Source organism: Branchiostoma belcheri, unplaced genomic scaffold (assembly GCF_001625305.1).
Source record: "Branchiostoma belcheri isolate BF01 breed outbred unplaced genomic scaffold, Haploidv18h27 scaffold107, whole genome shotgun sequence".
Taxonomy (NCBI): domain Eukaryota; kingdom Metazoa; phylum Chordata; class Leptocardii; order Amphioxiformes; family Branchiostomatidae; genus Branchiostoma; species Branchiostoma belcheri.
The window spans coordinates 801486-817041 of record NW_017802458.1 but is presented as its reverse complement, the minus strand read 5'-3'; the positions used below and the strand labels follow the sequence as shown (position 1 = coordinate 817041).

The 15556-nt window shown below is 40.6% G+C and overlaps 3 protein-coding genes and 1 pseudogene across 4 annotated transcripts in view; 1 reads left to right on the top strand and 3 right to left on the bottom strand.

Moving 5' to 3' along the window:
- LOC109479759 overlaps window positions 1-7264 on the bottom strand; it is an 11837-nt pseudogene extending 4573 nt beyond the window's left edge.
- LOC109479640 (zinc finger protein 436-like) overlaps window positions 1-8941 on the bottom strand; it is a 19185-nt gene extending 10244 nt beyond the window's left edge. Inside the window, exon 1 of the mRNA XM_019781629.1 lies at window positions 8882-8941. The gene's annotated coding sequence lies outside the window, so the exon portion shown is untranslated. The remainder of the gene's footprint in view (window positions 1-8881) is intronic.
- On the top strand, window positions 468-4824 carry LOC109479774. 2 transcript variants are annotated; one of them, XM_019781776.1, is made up of 5 exons: window positions 468-716; window positions 1980-2103; window positions 2379-2419; window positions 2923-3066; window positions 4050-4824. In XM_019781776.1, the coding sequence occupies exons 1-5, from the start codon at window positions 616-618 to the stop codon at window positions 4348-4350; spliced, it is 711 nt and encodes a 236-aa protein (XP_019637335.1). In that variant the 5' UTR covers window positions 468-615; the 3' UTR covers window positions 4351-4824. The 2 variants fall into 2 exon arrangements, 1 of the variants encoding a protein (XP_019637335.1); XR_002140798.1 differs by lacking the exons at window positions 468-716; window positions 2379-2419; window positions 4050-4824 and having other exon boundaries at window positions 1795-2103; window positions 2831-3295.
- Window positions 8942-9317: 376 nt separating the features above from the next.
- LOC109479740 (cathepsin L1-like) lies at window positions 9318-12851 on the bottom strand. Its single transcript, XM_019781732.1, has 5 exons — window positions 12686-12851; window positions 11984-12188; window positions 11267-11472; window positions 10344-10575; window positions 9318-9740 (listed from the first exon to the last, which is right to left on the bottom strand). The coding sequence occupies exons 1-5, from the start codon at window positions 12755-12757 to the stop codon at window positions 9652-9654; spliced, it is 804 nt and encodes a 267-aa protein (XP_019637291.1). The 5' UTR covers window positions 12758-12851; the 3' UTR covers window positions 9318-9651.
- Between the last annotated feature and the right edge of the window lie 2705 nt (window positions 12852-15556).

The following is a 15556-nucleotide window of genomic DNA, read 5'->3' as shown; positions in this document are numbered from 1 at the left end:
ATTCTATCTTATTCAACTATTCTTGTCATGCTATTAGGGGGTTTGACTTCTTCTCAGGAGGCAGTGGGAGATGAATTGTCCGACTCTTTGAAAAATAAATGGGTTGGTGGACTTTAGCAATAATATAGTCTTTTGTTGTTGGTTGAGATATGAAAAACTTGGGGAAATATTGGCGACATCTTTGAATAACTTTTTTCTTTCAAAATCGTAATGAGGACACTGACAGATAAAATGCATTTCATCTTCCACTGCTCCCTCTGTACAGTATTTACAGAATCTTTCGTTTACAGGCAGTTTCTTATATCTTCCTCTCTCTATCTCTAATATCTCTATCTCTATATTATATTTTAAAAACCCTCTGAAACTGGAGAATAAAGAGCTGTAGTCTATATTGTTGACTTTTTGTAAAGGGAACTAAATCTTAAAATTGAAAAGCCTGGTATACTATGCTACATATACCCCAAACCCAAGTTTTCATGTTTTTTTATCAGCCTATTATTGATTGGACAGTGTTATTTTACTTATTTACTTAAATTACTTGTGTAACGTTAATAGCCTTTGCATAAACAAAGTTGTAAGTGTGAAATGAAATTTTATGCCTAACGTTAATGTCCAATGACCTTTGTGTCACATTTTCCAACACAGATGGAGGGCTGGCACAGAGCAAATAATGTGGCAGGGATCTCTGCTGTACATAGAGTACGCCTCAGACTAGCGTGAGTGACAGTTTCCTGTTTTGTAATAATATAAAGGCCTTACGCCACACCAATTTAATTTCTTGGTTAACGGATTCGCCGCTTCATTTTTTTCTGATTTGCAAATAAAAATAAAAATTCAGAATCAACTGCAAAATGCGCATATTTTGCCCTGAACAGTTGAAAACAGTCATTCTATTACTACTTGTTACAGTCATTCCATATTTCAATGCAGTGGTATCATTAAAAGTTCAAAATTCATTGTTTAAATTTTGAACCAGCCTGGTGTGTTGACTTCATGGCTCCTATCGTACCATTTTGGGCTATAATAGGATGCCTAGGCCTGTTTTTATTTTTATTTTTTTTCTGCCCGCCCGCTCCATTATTTTTGTAGAAAAATCCGTTAACCAAGAAATTAAATTGGTGTGGCCTTAACTGTGATCAATATTTTTTTGAAACATTCTGTTTGGAAGTGCTGAGCTCTTTGGTACTGCTCATCAGTCTTCATCATACATTTCATATGTTTCATTCCTTGCTTGGTATAAGTATCCATGTACATTTGGTATGTTATGATCGTCTAGTAGAATGCATAACAATTAGATAAACATTATTAGAAAACAAATGACTGGGCACAGGCACACAGTGAAATAGCCAATAGTGTGTTTATTGAATGAATGAAGACCTTTATTGTACATTTTGCCCCACTGGGCTAAAGACAGGTCACATATTGACAAAGTACATCATCAATGTTGATAATAAAACGGCTATAGTACGTTCAACTTCCTCTCGCTTTCTGGTAATCTTATAATGTAGTTGGCTGTATGAGTAGTTAAAGCTGGTTTGTTAAAGACTACAAGGAATATAAATTTCTCTATACTATTCAAATACTTAAATTGGGAGTATTTGCTTGACACAAAATTGAAAAGAACGTTTCTTTCGCTGTCATACATGGAACAATCCACAATAAAATGTACCTCGTCTTCTACTTTACCTAAACTACAATATTGGCAGATTCTTTGCTCTAGAGGAGTGCGGTTATGTCTTCCTGATTCAATTCGCAAATTGTGACAACTGATTCTTAGTTTAGTAATGGCAGATCTGTGACGTACATTTGCGATCTTAAGATAATCTTCTTCGTTATATGAGTGTTTTAATAATCTGTATGTTCGAAGTTTATTTTTTGAATTAGCAACTCTATTATCGTTGTGGATTTCGGAAAGGAATGTTTGGAAATACATTGTAACCAACAGTATGGTGAAAATGTTTGTGCTTGTGTCTCTGCAGGATGAGAGAGCGGCTTCTTCGTGGCATCAGTTTTGACATCTACCCTCCACCAAGCCGGTACATCAGAGGGCTGTACTTCACCACATGGGAAGCAGCCATGGCCCATATTGACATGACAATTCAGGTAGTTACTAAAAAATGTGAGGTTATGTCTTTATAAACTTTAGGATTCAATAGAACAGAGCAACCTTACATATAGCTAGTAGCTATTGTATAAAGTATATGTGATGTGCACCTGTGAACAGCACAGATCTATTGATGTATTTCTATTGAAATTATTGGTTTTATTTGAAGAATTATTCAATTTGATAAAATTACCAATATACAGAAGAAACAACTATATGACAATCACGGCTAAATGTAATCACTGATATTGTGATTGTGCCACACTGTCCTTAGCTATATGGAATGGTGTCCTCTGGAACCTACAATGTTCGGGCACTGGCAGGGCTCGAAATTAACATTGTCCCAGTGTCAAATGACACTAAATTTTCAGCTCGGGACAATTCAAATTACGTTTCGGGACAATTTCGGGGCAATTGAAAAATTCTCATCTGAGACTGTCCACATTATTTAGGAACATGATCCATCCATCCTGCTGCGGGCTGCTGGTATCGGTAGCCCATAATACTCTGACAAACATTTAAATTTGACCAATTGGGGATTCCAAATGTTGCATGGGGAGGGGGGGCGTTGAAGATGGTGCTGCGCCCATGATACTATCATGCATTTCCCTACAGTCAAGGAAAATGATGGACATTTATTGTACTAACTTAGTGGACTTCAAGTTGTACAAATTCAGTTGTTGTTGTTTTCTTATTGTTGTCATAAACTTATTTCCTGAAAAGCAGGCTGGGACAGTCCATCCTCAGTTTGGGACAATTGGAATCTATTTTTGGGACAATTTTGGGACAATAGTAAAAAAAGTTAATTTCGAGGCCTGACTGGGAACTCTAGTGGCAGCGCAGTACTTTGCCGACCAGGCCAGGAGGACTCATGAGGGCAAAAACATCCCATCTTGCCACAAGCTTGGCCATATCCAAGCCCACATGGTGGATGAAATGAAGATGAGGATGAAACCTGAACAGTAAGTCACTTGGTCTGTTCAAGATAGCATTGTAGCATTCCATGCGGACATACGTGATTATACTTACATATACAGGTAGAGCAGGATTACTGTGAGATATTGTACATGTAATATCATCTTTGATTCCAAGGACATTGTGGACCAGCTTTAGCTGTACTGTGCAACAAATATAGAACAGGAAGAACTTCAAACAAAGTTTTTTTCCAAACCACATACAAACCAAGGTGACCTTATAATTGGTCAATGTTTGCTGTAAATAGATTTCCACTCCTATGATTTATTTTGCTCTCCCAATGCTTTCCATTTTGGGATTAGAAAGCATTTACTAGTTTTTAGTTAGCATGCCTGATAAAAACAGTTTAGCTTCACATTTAGGTAGGCATCTTAACTCCTGAAATAAAATGTGTAACATAAAAAAATATATATATATATATATATGTATATTAGAGCTGTGTACCTAAACAAATTTTAGGTACAGGTACAGGTACAGGTACACAGGTTTAGGTACAGGTCCGGACCTGAACCTGTACCTGAACAATTTGACCAATTTATATGCTCTTCTGAACTCCTTCAATAACAAAAAAACATTAATAAACTTGTTAGTTAAGGTTTATTCTTTGTTTATGGCGAATGCTCAGATAAAATATAGGCAAAACTAAAGATGTTTTTGTTTTCATGAACACACTGTCCTTACACAGGGACCCATTTGAGGTCACAAATAGGCATAAAATTGGTGTGAAATTGTTTAGGTACAGTACCGGTACTGAGGGATTAGGTATTTTGGACCTGTACCTAATCAATTTTTCCGGTACAGTATCGGTACTGCGTACTGGTACACAGGTCTAAATATTGTACACCAACTGTTTTTTAGGTGACAGGTACTCTATTTTAAGTAACTATGTATATTGTATTGTTTTGGTTATCCCTTTCAGGTCCAATATTTTTTGCCTTCTGTAAATTTTGTGTTAACCTGTCAATTCCAGGGTCCGTGGTTTCCCTCTGCGTATGACCGCTAGTACACCAGTGTACCCCAGCCAGTCAGTGGATGTCATCCCTACCACCACTAGTGTACCAGGACAGCCATGGAAACCACCAACAAAGTTGGATGTCGTCGTGATAAAAAACCATGCTTTTGATTCAGCTGACAGAAGCAAGGTTAACACAAAGAAACGTAAAACCCTGTCCAGTAAGTTCAACGCGCCTCTAAAAGGACAGATTGGTGTTCGACAATACCATCGCACGGACATGTCCAGAATCTTGCCACATAGCCGTATTGGACTTTAAAAGGCACCCAAAGCAACTTGAGGCTGGTATAACTGGAAAAAAAATGAAGAAGGAAATCTGTATGATAAAGGCATTCACTGCCTCCTTTCAGCACATTTGCGACATTTTTCATACTTTGGGTGGTTAGAAACAGCACAAAAACAAGCCACCAGACGAGTATTTTAGTTATGGGTACCACCCTAAACTCGGCTAGCTCCATGGAGCTAATTATTCTCAGATTTTTACAGCGTTCTCGCGACACAGGGACATAAAATTTTTACTCCTTGAATAGCAACATGGAATGGGAAAGGGTTAGTTCAACTTACTATGTGGAAAAGTGGCCCGAGAATTAACTTTTTCAAATTTAGTTCTACTGGTGTACTCAAGTCGCTTTGGGCTCCTTTTAAACCTATTCTACATGTACATATCACAAAATGAGAGTGTTGTAACTGCAAGCTGTAATGGGCTGAAAAGTCCATAATAAACATTTTTAAAAGATCATTTGCTGGACTGTTCTTTATGTGCAGTTGACATGTGTCTCTTTAACTGTCTAGGACCACTGTAGTCTTTATTGCAGATGTTGCAAGTCTTTCGTCCCTCGTGTGTTGTCTGGTGCTTCTTAAGAGACTTGGGCCATTTGAAAGATGCTGGGCAGGTGGGACACTTGTACATTTTGGCCTCATCTCCCATGTGTGTCTTCTTGTGCTCTTCCATATGGGACCGGTGGTGGAAGAGTTTTCCACATGTGTCACATTTTTGTTTTGGTGTGACATGTGTTTTCCCTCTGTGTCTGTACAGTGCAGATTTAGTCGAAAACTTTGTCCCACAGTCCTTGCATTCCTGTTCGTCCTGGGAATGTACAGACATATGTGACATATAGCCTGAATATGATTTGTAAGTTTTCTTACATTGGTCACACTGTAAGGTCTTGTCCCTGTGGGAAAAGTCTGTGTGATGTTGCAGGGCAGTCTTGCCATGAAAAGTCTTGGAACATATGATGCAGACGCAGGTGTTGCTGTGACGGCAGTGGTGTCTCTTGTATGACGACTTGGAGGTAAAGTCCTTTCCACAGACATCACACAGGAAGGTTTGTTGTGCTGAAAGGTAAGAAGCAGGCTATCAGTTATGATTTGTGTACCACTATGATGTAACAGATGGGAGACAGAACAGTCAAGGGGCTGGTCACAGGATTAACAAAGATCTTTTCAATAGAGGGACATCTGTACAACAAGTGCGACCAGATATTTATGATTGTGCTTCAATAGTAGAAATAGAGATCATCTGACCGGTACTGCAGTGGCCACAATCACATAGTGTAACATTCAGATATATCAGTACATGCAAGTGCTGCAGATGATGATGGAAGTTTTTCCCCTCATACAACCAAGCAGACTTTTAGCTGGGGATGTGACTACTGCTCATTGACATTATGCAGACTCTTATCTTTAATGCTTCTAATAAATGTTGTGAGTTAACAGTCTAACAAATGACGTTGTTCCTAAATGTAATGTTACATGCACATTTTTACACAGCATTCTAAATCCATGTCACCTCACACAGCAAGGTATTGCCTTATAAATTCTACTTAGTATTTGCAGCACAATTTTTAACTTAACGCTATTACTGATAGCTGTCATTTTTTCACTATTGTCTACTTGTATCAAAAGGAACACGATTAGTTACTGTTCAATTGGCTGATACAAAATCCCGCCATTATCCAAGTTGGCTTTAATTAGTACCCACCTTCCATGGCAATCAGCCTAGCTAGCGTCTGTCCAGCCGTGAGTGAAATTTCCCGCCAGTACTTATAAACGTAAGATAGTCACTTCCGGGTTACCAGAGGTGGCTTCCGCACTAGACAAGACCACTGACGGGCCGTGAGGTAGGGGTAAACTTTTGAATGGGAAGGATTTGTGCAACGCCACTTGGCAGAAAGGTGGTCCAGAATGTTTGCCGGAGCATGGGCTACTTTAAATTTGGCGGCACAACCTTTATTGTTATTTTGCAGACGATTTTCGTGTCGACTGTGAGCTGTGCCGCCATTGGGGGCTAAGCAGAAGGACGGGGGCAAAGCAGAATTGCGCCGGGGGCGTAGAGGAACGACGGGGACGAAGCAGATTTTTTGCGGGGGCGAAGAGGAAGGAGTTTCATGGGGGTGTGCACATCTGCTCGCGAGAACACGAGACTAGGTCGAGACTTGTGTGGATCTTCTGGCCTCCCCCGCCACCTTGCGGAGTAGGGGTAAATAGGACTTGGGAGCTGCCTACTAGTATTTGCCCCTACTCTGTGATCAAGATGTACAATGGACATCGAAAATTTGGAGGTACGTGTTTCTTATCTTTCAAAAACAGTCACTGATTGAGGAAGATTCTAACTGCATATCAGTACAATTCTAAAAGAGCTAAACCTGTACTACCTGTGTGACGTCTTTCATGCAGAATTAAGTTCTTCTGCCACCGAGTTGTGAACTGACAATACCTGGAAAAGAAGATCAATATTAAAACATCTTGGGTTGTAATTATTAATAGAATGGTTTCTGTTTTCAAAGCTATGCCTTTATAGTATATTAGCCTGGGTACCATCCGGATTTTGGCTCCCCAATGCTCGAAACAAGTGATTTTTTTAGCATTGCAGAGCCAAAATCTGGATGGTATCCAGGCTATCAGTATACAATGTATAACATGTGGGCCTACAAAACATAACTCATTTCTCCCTATATGAATGCTTGAGCTATCAAATTGAATTAGTTTAAATGCCAGTGTTTTAGGACTCAATAATGACACTTTTGTAAGCAAGACCCAAATGCAGATATCTTAAATACTAAAAGTGACATACTTGCATTCGTGCATCCTCTGATGTCCCAACTGATGCCTGCGCAGGTTTCTCAGGCTCTTAGCCATGAAGGTACAGTTATTACACCTGTACTCCACTTTCCCATGGGTCTCCAACATGTGGGACTCCAGGCCATCCTTCTTCTGGTCAGAGTAACCACACATGTGGCACTTTAACAGATTTTCAAGCTGCTGCTTTTTTGCTCTTGACCTCCTAACTCTAGTTGTCTTAGTTTTCATTTTGTTTGAAGGTTCACTGCATTCCTTGCTTGCTTTTGTGTCTGTGTCGTTGTCTTGATTTGCTGTGTTTTTCTCTTCCAAGCTTTGACTGGAAAAACTTTTAGGTTCAACATAGTTCATAACATCTTCACTGACAGTGTCATCCTCCTCATCTTCACAGACAGATGCCATGTCTATTGTCACTTTGTTGCGCCCTCCTATATCTTCCTCGGGACTTGTTTTCTGTCGCCCTTTTCCGGACGTATCGGTCAGTAGCGTGCTCATCATCTGCTGAAACTGTTGTCCATCCCATTCGCCCATCGAACTGGTACCAACTGTCTTCTCACAACTGCCCCCCTCCCCCTTCCCTTCTTCCACACTGCCTGGCTGATAGCTGACTCTGTAGGTGAAGCTACTTTTCTCACCACCTGATACAGGTGCAGCTGTATTCTTTGCAGGTGCAGCATCATCACACGAGAGCATGTTCTCTTCACACCTGGTTTGCAGGTGCTGGACAAACTTCTCCACACTGCCGGCCTTGAAGCAGCACCTGGAGCAGGTGATGTTGATGACAGGTGTTTTCAGGTGTCCGTACAGGTGCAGGGCGCAGAGTAAGTCGGTCAGCGTCTGCAGGACGTCCGAACAAGGGCGGCAGGTGGTCTCATCCAGCAGTTCCTGTTGTACATGATCCACTAACCACTGTCTGTACACACGTGTGTTACAGTGAGAACACACCACACTCTCGGCTACGTCCATCCTAACACAGGAACAGCTACAGTCTCCACTCTTCACAAACTACAAGTTCTTGAAGCTGGTGTTCAGAGTCACCAGGCAGAAATCAGCCCTACAGAAACATTAGATAATCACATATTGAATAACATGGATATGATTTTTATTTTGATGTGCTTCTCATCATCTTCACTTAAAGCCAGATTTTAACACAAAAAGGCCAAAGGTCAAGGGAATGACCAATGCTATGCTAGGAGCTTCAAAAACAAGTAAGCATCCCTCTTTGGTAATTTATGGTAAAATGTTTGGTAAAAGACTGGAGAGCATACCGCATCATTTATTTACACCTATATTTGATTATACATGTATAGGTTATAAGGTAATGTTACGATTATGATAAATTTGGGGACATGTCATGATCATATAATTTTTTTCCTAGAGCTAGACTGAGCAAGACGTTTCCATTCTAAAAATAATTTATCAGGCATCCAGTCCAAATCACAAAGACCTACTATCTGGGATGAATTGTATATTTGCTTGTTGTTGTTTTTTCCGGTCTTCTAACCGTTACAGTATAAACATAACTATACATTTATATAACATATACTTTAAGTGCTATATGCGCCCCCCTCCCCCAAGTCCTCTAAACAATATCTTACATTTCAGCAAAATCTGTCGATAATCATGGGCAATACTTTCCTTATGAATATTCCCAATAAATGTTAAGAGAGAAAAACCTTCCTCTCAATATGAAATAGAGGATGAATACTTACATATGACGTATTTTCGTCAATCAAAATATTTTTTTCCGTTCCTGGCCGCCATATTGGTACTGGTGCATTCTGGGACGGCTGGGATATTCCATTCGATGAAATAAAAGTTGTGCTCAAATAATTTGCGGCAACACGATTTCAAATTGAAAAAAAAATTTAATCGGAATGTCATACGCCCACTTTGGTTACAGTTGCTTCAGTAATAGTTTTACTATGTGCCCCTATATCAAATATAACATTTCATGTTCAAAGTACAAAGGTAACGTTAATGTAACACCAAGGAGGTTTTAGTGCAAAACTATTTGCCCACATATTCGCTAGCACATCGCCATACTGACATTCTATAAAAGTTATTTATGTTTACCGAAGGAAAACATTGATTTTGCTCTGTTTCCTCTTCTTCTTGTTCTCCAAACAAATAAGGTCAATGACCTGCATCAGACGCCTGTCACCATGGTAACTAGTGTTGGGTTACATCAGGTTGCAATTTTATAGCAGGAGGGATTTAGACTCCTGTCTGGGCATATATGAATATATATGGATGTGTTTGAATAAGAGACCATATTACAAATGTTACCTTCTAGTTAAGTTATTTTTTTTATTTCAAAACATGCTTGCGCCTTCAATCTTGTATCAAATTGATATATACTGGAATCCATATATTTTTGTAATCCAAGCAGTAACTATAAGTTATTATTCAAATCCAATACAAGCATTTAAATTGAAAACTTTTTGAAAATCATTTTTTTTATTCTCATCGGAGACACATCTTAGACCGGGTAGAAAGCCTGAGAAGCGATGCCGCACGTGTTCTTCCCCCTCTCAATGAGTATGTAGCCCGCCAGCCCCCAGTCTGTACCTGCGAAAACAAAATACACAAAATGTGACATGTTTTTGCCGACGCCTCCGGAGCGAGCCTAATAGCACAGTGTGTAATCAGTCTGGACAAGGATCATAGGTCCATTTCACAGGAATTTGTCGTATTGTAAGTTACCATGCAAGGGCTGGCGGATCGTCGAGATTTTCGATATGTAGATAGCTTGAGTAAAGATGGACAAAATAGACTGTAGATGTATATTGTATTATTTGACTCAGGATAATGCATCCCTCTGCATTTGCATAATATTGGGTAACCGCTTTTTAATATTCGCACGTTACGTTTCATTATGTTTACCGAAGGAAACGTATTGTTTTTGCTCTGTTTCCTCTTCCGTTTCAAACATAAAAGGTCAATGACCTGAACCAGGCGTCTGTCACCATGGTAAGTGATGTTGGGTTACATCATATTGCAATTTCATAGCAGGAGGGATTTAGACTCCGGTCACCATATATATGATATATGTTTGAGTAATAATGAACAGAGCAAACCATATAATGTATGCAAATGTTACCTTCGTAGACTCAAAGAAATTCATATTGTCTTTTTCTGAAGTTATAAATGAGACAAGTTTGACTGTTTTACCCCAGCTGTTTTGGCAGATCCAGTAGTCTATCCCTCCAGAACTCCCATAACCCACCACGAGCAGGGCGTGGTTGAGGTCAGAGGTTGAGCAGTGCGGGTCGTGGTAGATGCCGGAATGGTAGAACGCCATGGACGGCTGGCTGGCGTCTATACCAGCCACCGTGGGTGTCATGGCAACGGCGCACATCAAATCAGTTTCGTTGTTCTTGATGACGTGACCGGTGTCTCTACACTGTGGTAGATGGACAAGGTAGTTGAGTATTGCAACTTAGTAATGAAAGAGACCTATTTTTACGTCGGCAGGTGGATCATTTAACTAATGGGCATAAGTATATTTGACAACATGACCCTGAAACGTTATCTCCGTATTGGTGAATGGCATCTTCGTTAAGGGAACTTAAAACGCTTTTTTTCAAAATGATGACATTTAGACGAATTAAATTGGATCTTCTGCCTTCTTCAAGGCGACTTAACCAAGTTTACGTGACCCATTGTAACAGTTAACGTTCACATTTGAAAAGCAATTTTCTCTATTCCTGTTTGCAACAGCCCTATTCTAGGCCATTACAGCTAGTAAGTACTAGTATTCCTAGTGCTCACGGTGAAGAAGAAAAAATCCATCTACATCTACACCAACCTTCGCTCAACCGTGACGGGGGCGATACCGACTTCCGACGAAATTTGAAAATTTGACACAGTGCTGACAGCACTTGGGTCATAAAGTTGATGAAGACTGAGCGGTTCAGTCGAAAATTTCTGGTGAGTTAATTTCGTTTTTAAGTTGTAGAACAGTTTATTCTCTTCAACTGGTATTACAACATGGGTAGTAAGTAATTCCTACATGGTTGCAGAAACGTTACACTTGGCTCTTATACAGACTAACTTCGCTAGAAAACCCAATGGTCTTGGACTCTTGTACGTACATTTGCGGCAGCGCGACAGAAGGCGGCGTTACAGTTCCCCGCGGGTTGAGTCGGGTAGTCCCCGGCGCTGCAGAGCCCCTTGGTCCGGTGGATGATACAGTCAAACCCCGAGGCTAACGTCGAGTCTCCGCAGCAGTCCATCGCCTCCTGGACACTCAGCTGGACCAGCTGACCTGTCTTTATGATGTGGTAGCACTCCAGAGCCTCTAAAGTATAAAATAGCATAGATGTCCATCAGTATTGCATAAAAGCATTGTTTAATTCTTAAAACAACGCGACTTCCAAAACGTAAACGAGATGTGGGACATAACTCCCTACCGAAGCCATATATTCGTAGCATTTTCATAGGCTGAAATTGTCTCTTATATTCATGCATATTGGCGTTGAAACAATATGAATAACCACTGGCTACATATGTTGACGAACTTCTAACATATCTTCTGCCTTCTGTAAACCATTTCCTTTATAACACAGAACAACATATCTGACTAATTTCAATTGTGTATACATGAAAGTTAGCCTGGGTGCCATCCTCCGTATTTGCCAGCACTAGGGGCCAGGCGGCAACTAGACCCCCGGGTCCCTAGTGCATCATGGCACCCAGGCTAACTTTTATGTATATATGTACTGAACTGAAACTTAAACAACTACGTGCACAATTCAATGCAATCCCTAGGATTCCCACCAGCTTTACATTGACAGCTGCATTTATATTACCTGTCAGTACAAAAGGGACGACCTTCCCCGTCTGCCCCTCCTCCCTCACCCCGCTGCTCACACCCTTCTTACGCCAGTCCAGGGACGAGGGGGGCGTGGTCCCGCCACACGCTCCCATGGCAACGGGATGACGCGCCCGGTTCATTTCTTCTCGTTCCCAGGTTTCACCATTTGTGACGGCATTTGTGTATCCGTGAAGCTGTATCTAGGAGATGGTCAAGAACATGCGAGAGATAAAAATTATGTCATTGGCGGAACAGGGAAACACCATATATATGCAAAATATATAGTTACGAATATGTGGTGTAATAAGAACTAAAGAATTCCTTATTATGTTTGCCGAGGGGAGACATATTGTTTTTGCTCTGTTTCCTCTTCTTCTGCAAACCAATAAGGTCAATGACCTGAACCAGACGTCAGTCACCATGGTAACTGGTGTTGGGCAGTGGTCCCCTGAGACTTTAAGAAAAATCAAACCTCTAGGGTTGCGAGGTCAATTACAACTAAGCAAGGTATGGACATGTCGGTTAGACGTCCAGGTAATAAGATATGCCACAAAAAGTTACGCAAGCAACTGGATATGATTTAGAAAACGGTCAAACGTTTCGGGTAGCATCCTTTCGTCAGTGACACTGGAGATGTCAGAAATGCAGGTTTATAAGTACGAACTATTGATTGATATGCACAGTATGGACAATGTACCTGATCACCATATTTGTTCATGGCCAAAGTATAACTCTTCCCCGCTGCATTGTGGGCAAAGATAGCGTCCATGTTCTTTTCCCAAACGTTTCTCCTTGTTGTCTCGTCATCTCGTGTTGAGTATGTCTTCCCGTGCCAGTATTTCCACGCTTCCCACAAGCGATCTCGGTCTACAAAAAAGGCGTCAAAAAATTAACTAACATGTTAAATCTCTGTTAACCAATGTCAGTTCGATTCTGGCTACCCCCACCCGCAATAGGGACTTAAAGAGGGGTTCGAGCTTACCGTACCTTCTATAAGATCTGAGAGGTACAGGAACAGAGCTATTCCATACCTGTCAAAATTCTGAACAGTGCTTTATGATTTATACTCTATTGTGTAATCACCCTACTACTATTTGTATATGTTATTCAGTTTGTTATTATGCAATATGTTATTCAGTTTTTGTATAATTGTGTATTCTCCGAAACTGCCTACTAGTAATTCAGCCTTTTTACACTGCATTATTAGACTGCAATATGGGCACGGACATAATGTCACACGGACACAATGTTTTAGTTTTGTGCGAATTTGCGAATGAATTATTTATATAACAGTTATATGTATATGTAATCATGAATCTTTGAAACGTTTCTTCTGGCTGGTTATATATTACTGGCTAACACAGTTCTTCGAACACAGTGCACATATTTCACTGCCGACGTCTTGGTCAATGTTTTCCTTGGCAAGGTGGCAGACTGCATACAGGTTGTGTCCAAAGAACTTTCAAATGATTTATCAATTATGTATCTTGACGCCCTCTTAGAACTATTCAGTCAATATTTTGGCCTTAGTGATGTGCGCCACAATTGTTAAGCTACGCCCATATATAAACCATATTATTATTTTAATAAGAAATGAACAAATTTTAATAAAAGGAGAAGTTTCCGTACCTGTTGTCTCAGGAACTAAGGGACTGTCGTCAGCCTCAGTGATATGCTGAATCCCCAGTAGGACGCAGAACAACACAACAACGAACTTCCCCATGGTCGGTCACGCTGGCTTTTTCAATTAGTCTTTTGTAGATTGCCTTTTCTGGATACTTGTTAGCTTAGGGTTACCGTTTCGCTGAAGTTAGCGATATTGCAACCATGAAATCCAAGCACGTCGACGTAATAAGAACTTCTGTCTTGAACGGAAACGTTGTTCGATGTTCTGACCCAGGTACCCCTTTAAAACACCTGACTATTGACTTACCTGTGGTCACATGACGACCTTTGACCGGTAAACACACCTACCTACACTGCTTTACAATCACAGTGTGTAACAAGACCTGGAACTGTGGACGTTTTTGATAAGGCCACAGCAAGTAATCTTTATGGATGACATCAGTGCGCGCATTAATTTTTGCCTGATTTTGAAAAAAAACATTGTTGCCCTCTGACAGTGGTCAACATGCCAAAAATTGGCAAAGATGTCTGTTGCCATGGCGGAAGGTGGATGGCAGATAACTTTGAAGAGAGGAGTCAAGAAAAGGCTCTGATTTAATGTTTTGTTTCTTTCTTTGATGCAGTGATATGTGATGTTTGCTGTGTATATGTGATGTTCACACTGAATCAAAACCATTTGTACAATAATTGAGTCAAAATTTTAAGATGTAAGAACCTTTTTTTTCGGCCCACCTTGTTTTTTTCGCCCGCTCGCATTAGATTTGGAGTCTGAGGATGATGTCATCCATAAAATTTACTTACTGTGACCTTAACTATATATGCTACATCAAAAGGTTCCATTCCAACTTCATTCCAACAGTATCACGGCATTGATTCATGTACGTTTGATTTGTTTGCCAGAAAAAGTACAATTTAATGTAGACAAACTGTTAACCGTCCCTCAATTATATGTATGTAGTGCAGGCTCTTATAATTACTCAATTTTCAGTTCAGATATTGGCGCCAAAATATACCTTCTCTCTGCCGTAAACTATACACCAGTCTCAACAGATCTGATTGGTCGGGGGCTGTGTTACGTTGTCCAATCACCGGGCAGCAGACATACACTGAGAGCCTTGTGTCAACATAACCTTTACATGCTACCTAGTCAGGAACAACGGAAGACATACCTCCTGCCTTTTGTACGTACAACAAAGTTCATGTCACCTGACTCCACTGTTTTCGGCTTTTCTCAAGTAACCGTCTCCAGTGTTGCCATGTTGTAGGATGCCCCGCGGTTGGTCCGAAACCTAGTTCTACTAACATCTAGGTACGAAAATTTAGATTTCGATCTTTCTGAGGTTAAGTTTCGGTGGCGCTAGGAGGGCGTTACTACACGTGTGACCTTCAAAGGTATTCTGGGGCTCTTGAACCATACAGTACTACAAAATAGCCCAGGTTTGTGTTACGAATTCTTACATGGTTTTCTATGTCACCTCGTTTTGACACTAGACGTAAGAATACTCCTGTTAAACCTTGGTATAGGGAACTAGTGCATTTGGTGCAATAGTGTAAGAATGCATGTTGTCAGCAGTGTTTCATTGAACTTTTATTTACGCCTCAAATTTTGTGTGTTTTGAAACAGATCCATACTGGGCCATAACACACGTTTACAAGATGGCTGAACCCCTATTGGGTATCATCCTGGTCGCATGGGTGCATTTTGCCGCTCCCAACGCCGCTGATACAGCCTGCCCCTACCCTTGTACCTGTACCGACTCATACGGGGAGCTAACTGTGTCCTGTTCGGGACAAGGACTCACAGAAGTGCCTTCCAACATTCCAACATCTGTCGTCTGGCTGAACCTCAAGTACAACAACATCACCACCGTTACAGACAACAGTTTCAGCGGTTTGAAAAACCTACGTGGCGTCGATCTGTCCAACAACAAGCTGGACTTCA

Excerpts from the sequence above, each read along its gene's own strand:
- LOC109479774 (XM_019781776.1), top strand. The coding sequence starts at position 616 with ATGACCTTTGTGTCACATTTTCCAACACAGATGGAGGGCTGGCACAGA. Across the intron at positions 2,104-2,378 it reads ATATTGACATGACAATTCAG|CTATATGGAATGGTGTCCTC; the intron begins GTAGTTACTAAA and ends CACTGTCCTTAG. Across the intron at positions 2,420-2,922 it reads GGAACCTACAATGTTCGGGC|ACTGGGAACTCTAGTGGCAG; the intron begins ACTGGCAGGGCT and ends TTTCGAGGCCTG.
- LOC109479740 (XM_019781732.1), bottom strand. The coding sequence starts at position 12,757 with ATGGACGCTATCTTTGCCCACAATGCAGCGGGGAAGAGTTATACTTTG. Across the intron at positions 12,189-12,685 it reads TGAACAAATATGGTGATCAG|ATACAGCTTCACGGATACAC; the intron begins GTACATTGTCCA and ends ACCATCTCCTAG. Across the intron at positions 10,576-11,266 it reads TCTGTCGCGCTGCCGCAAAT|TGTAGAGACACCGGTCACGT; the intron begins GTACGTACAAGA and ends CATCTACCACAG.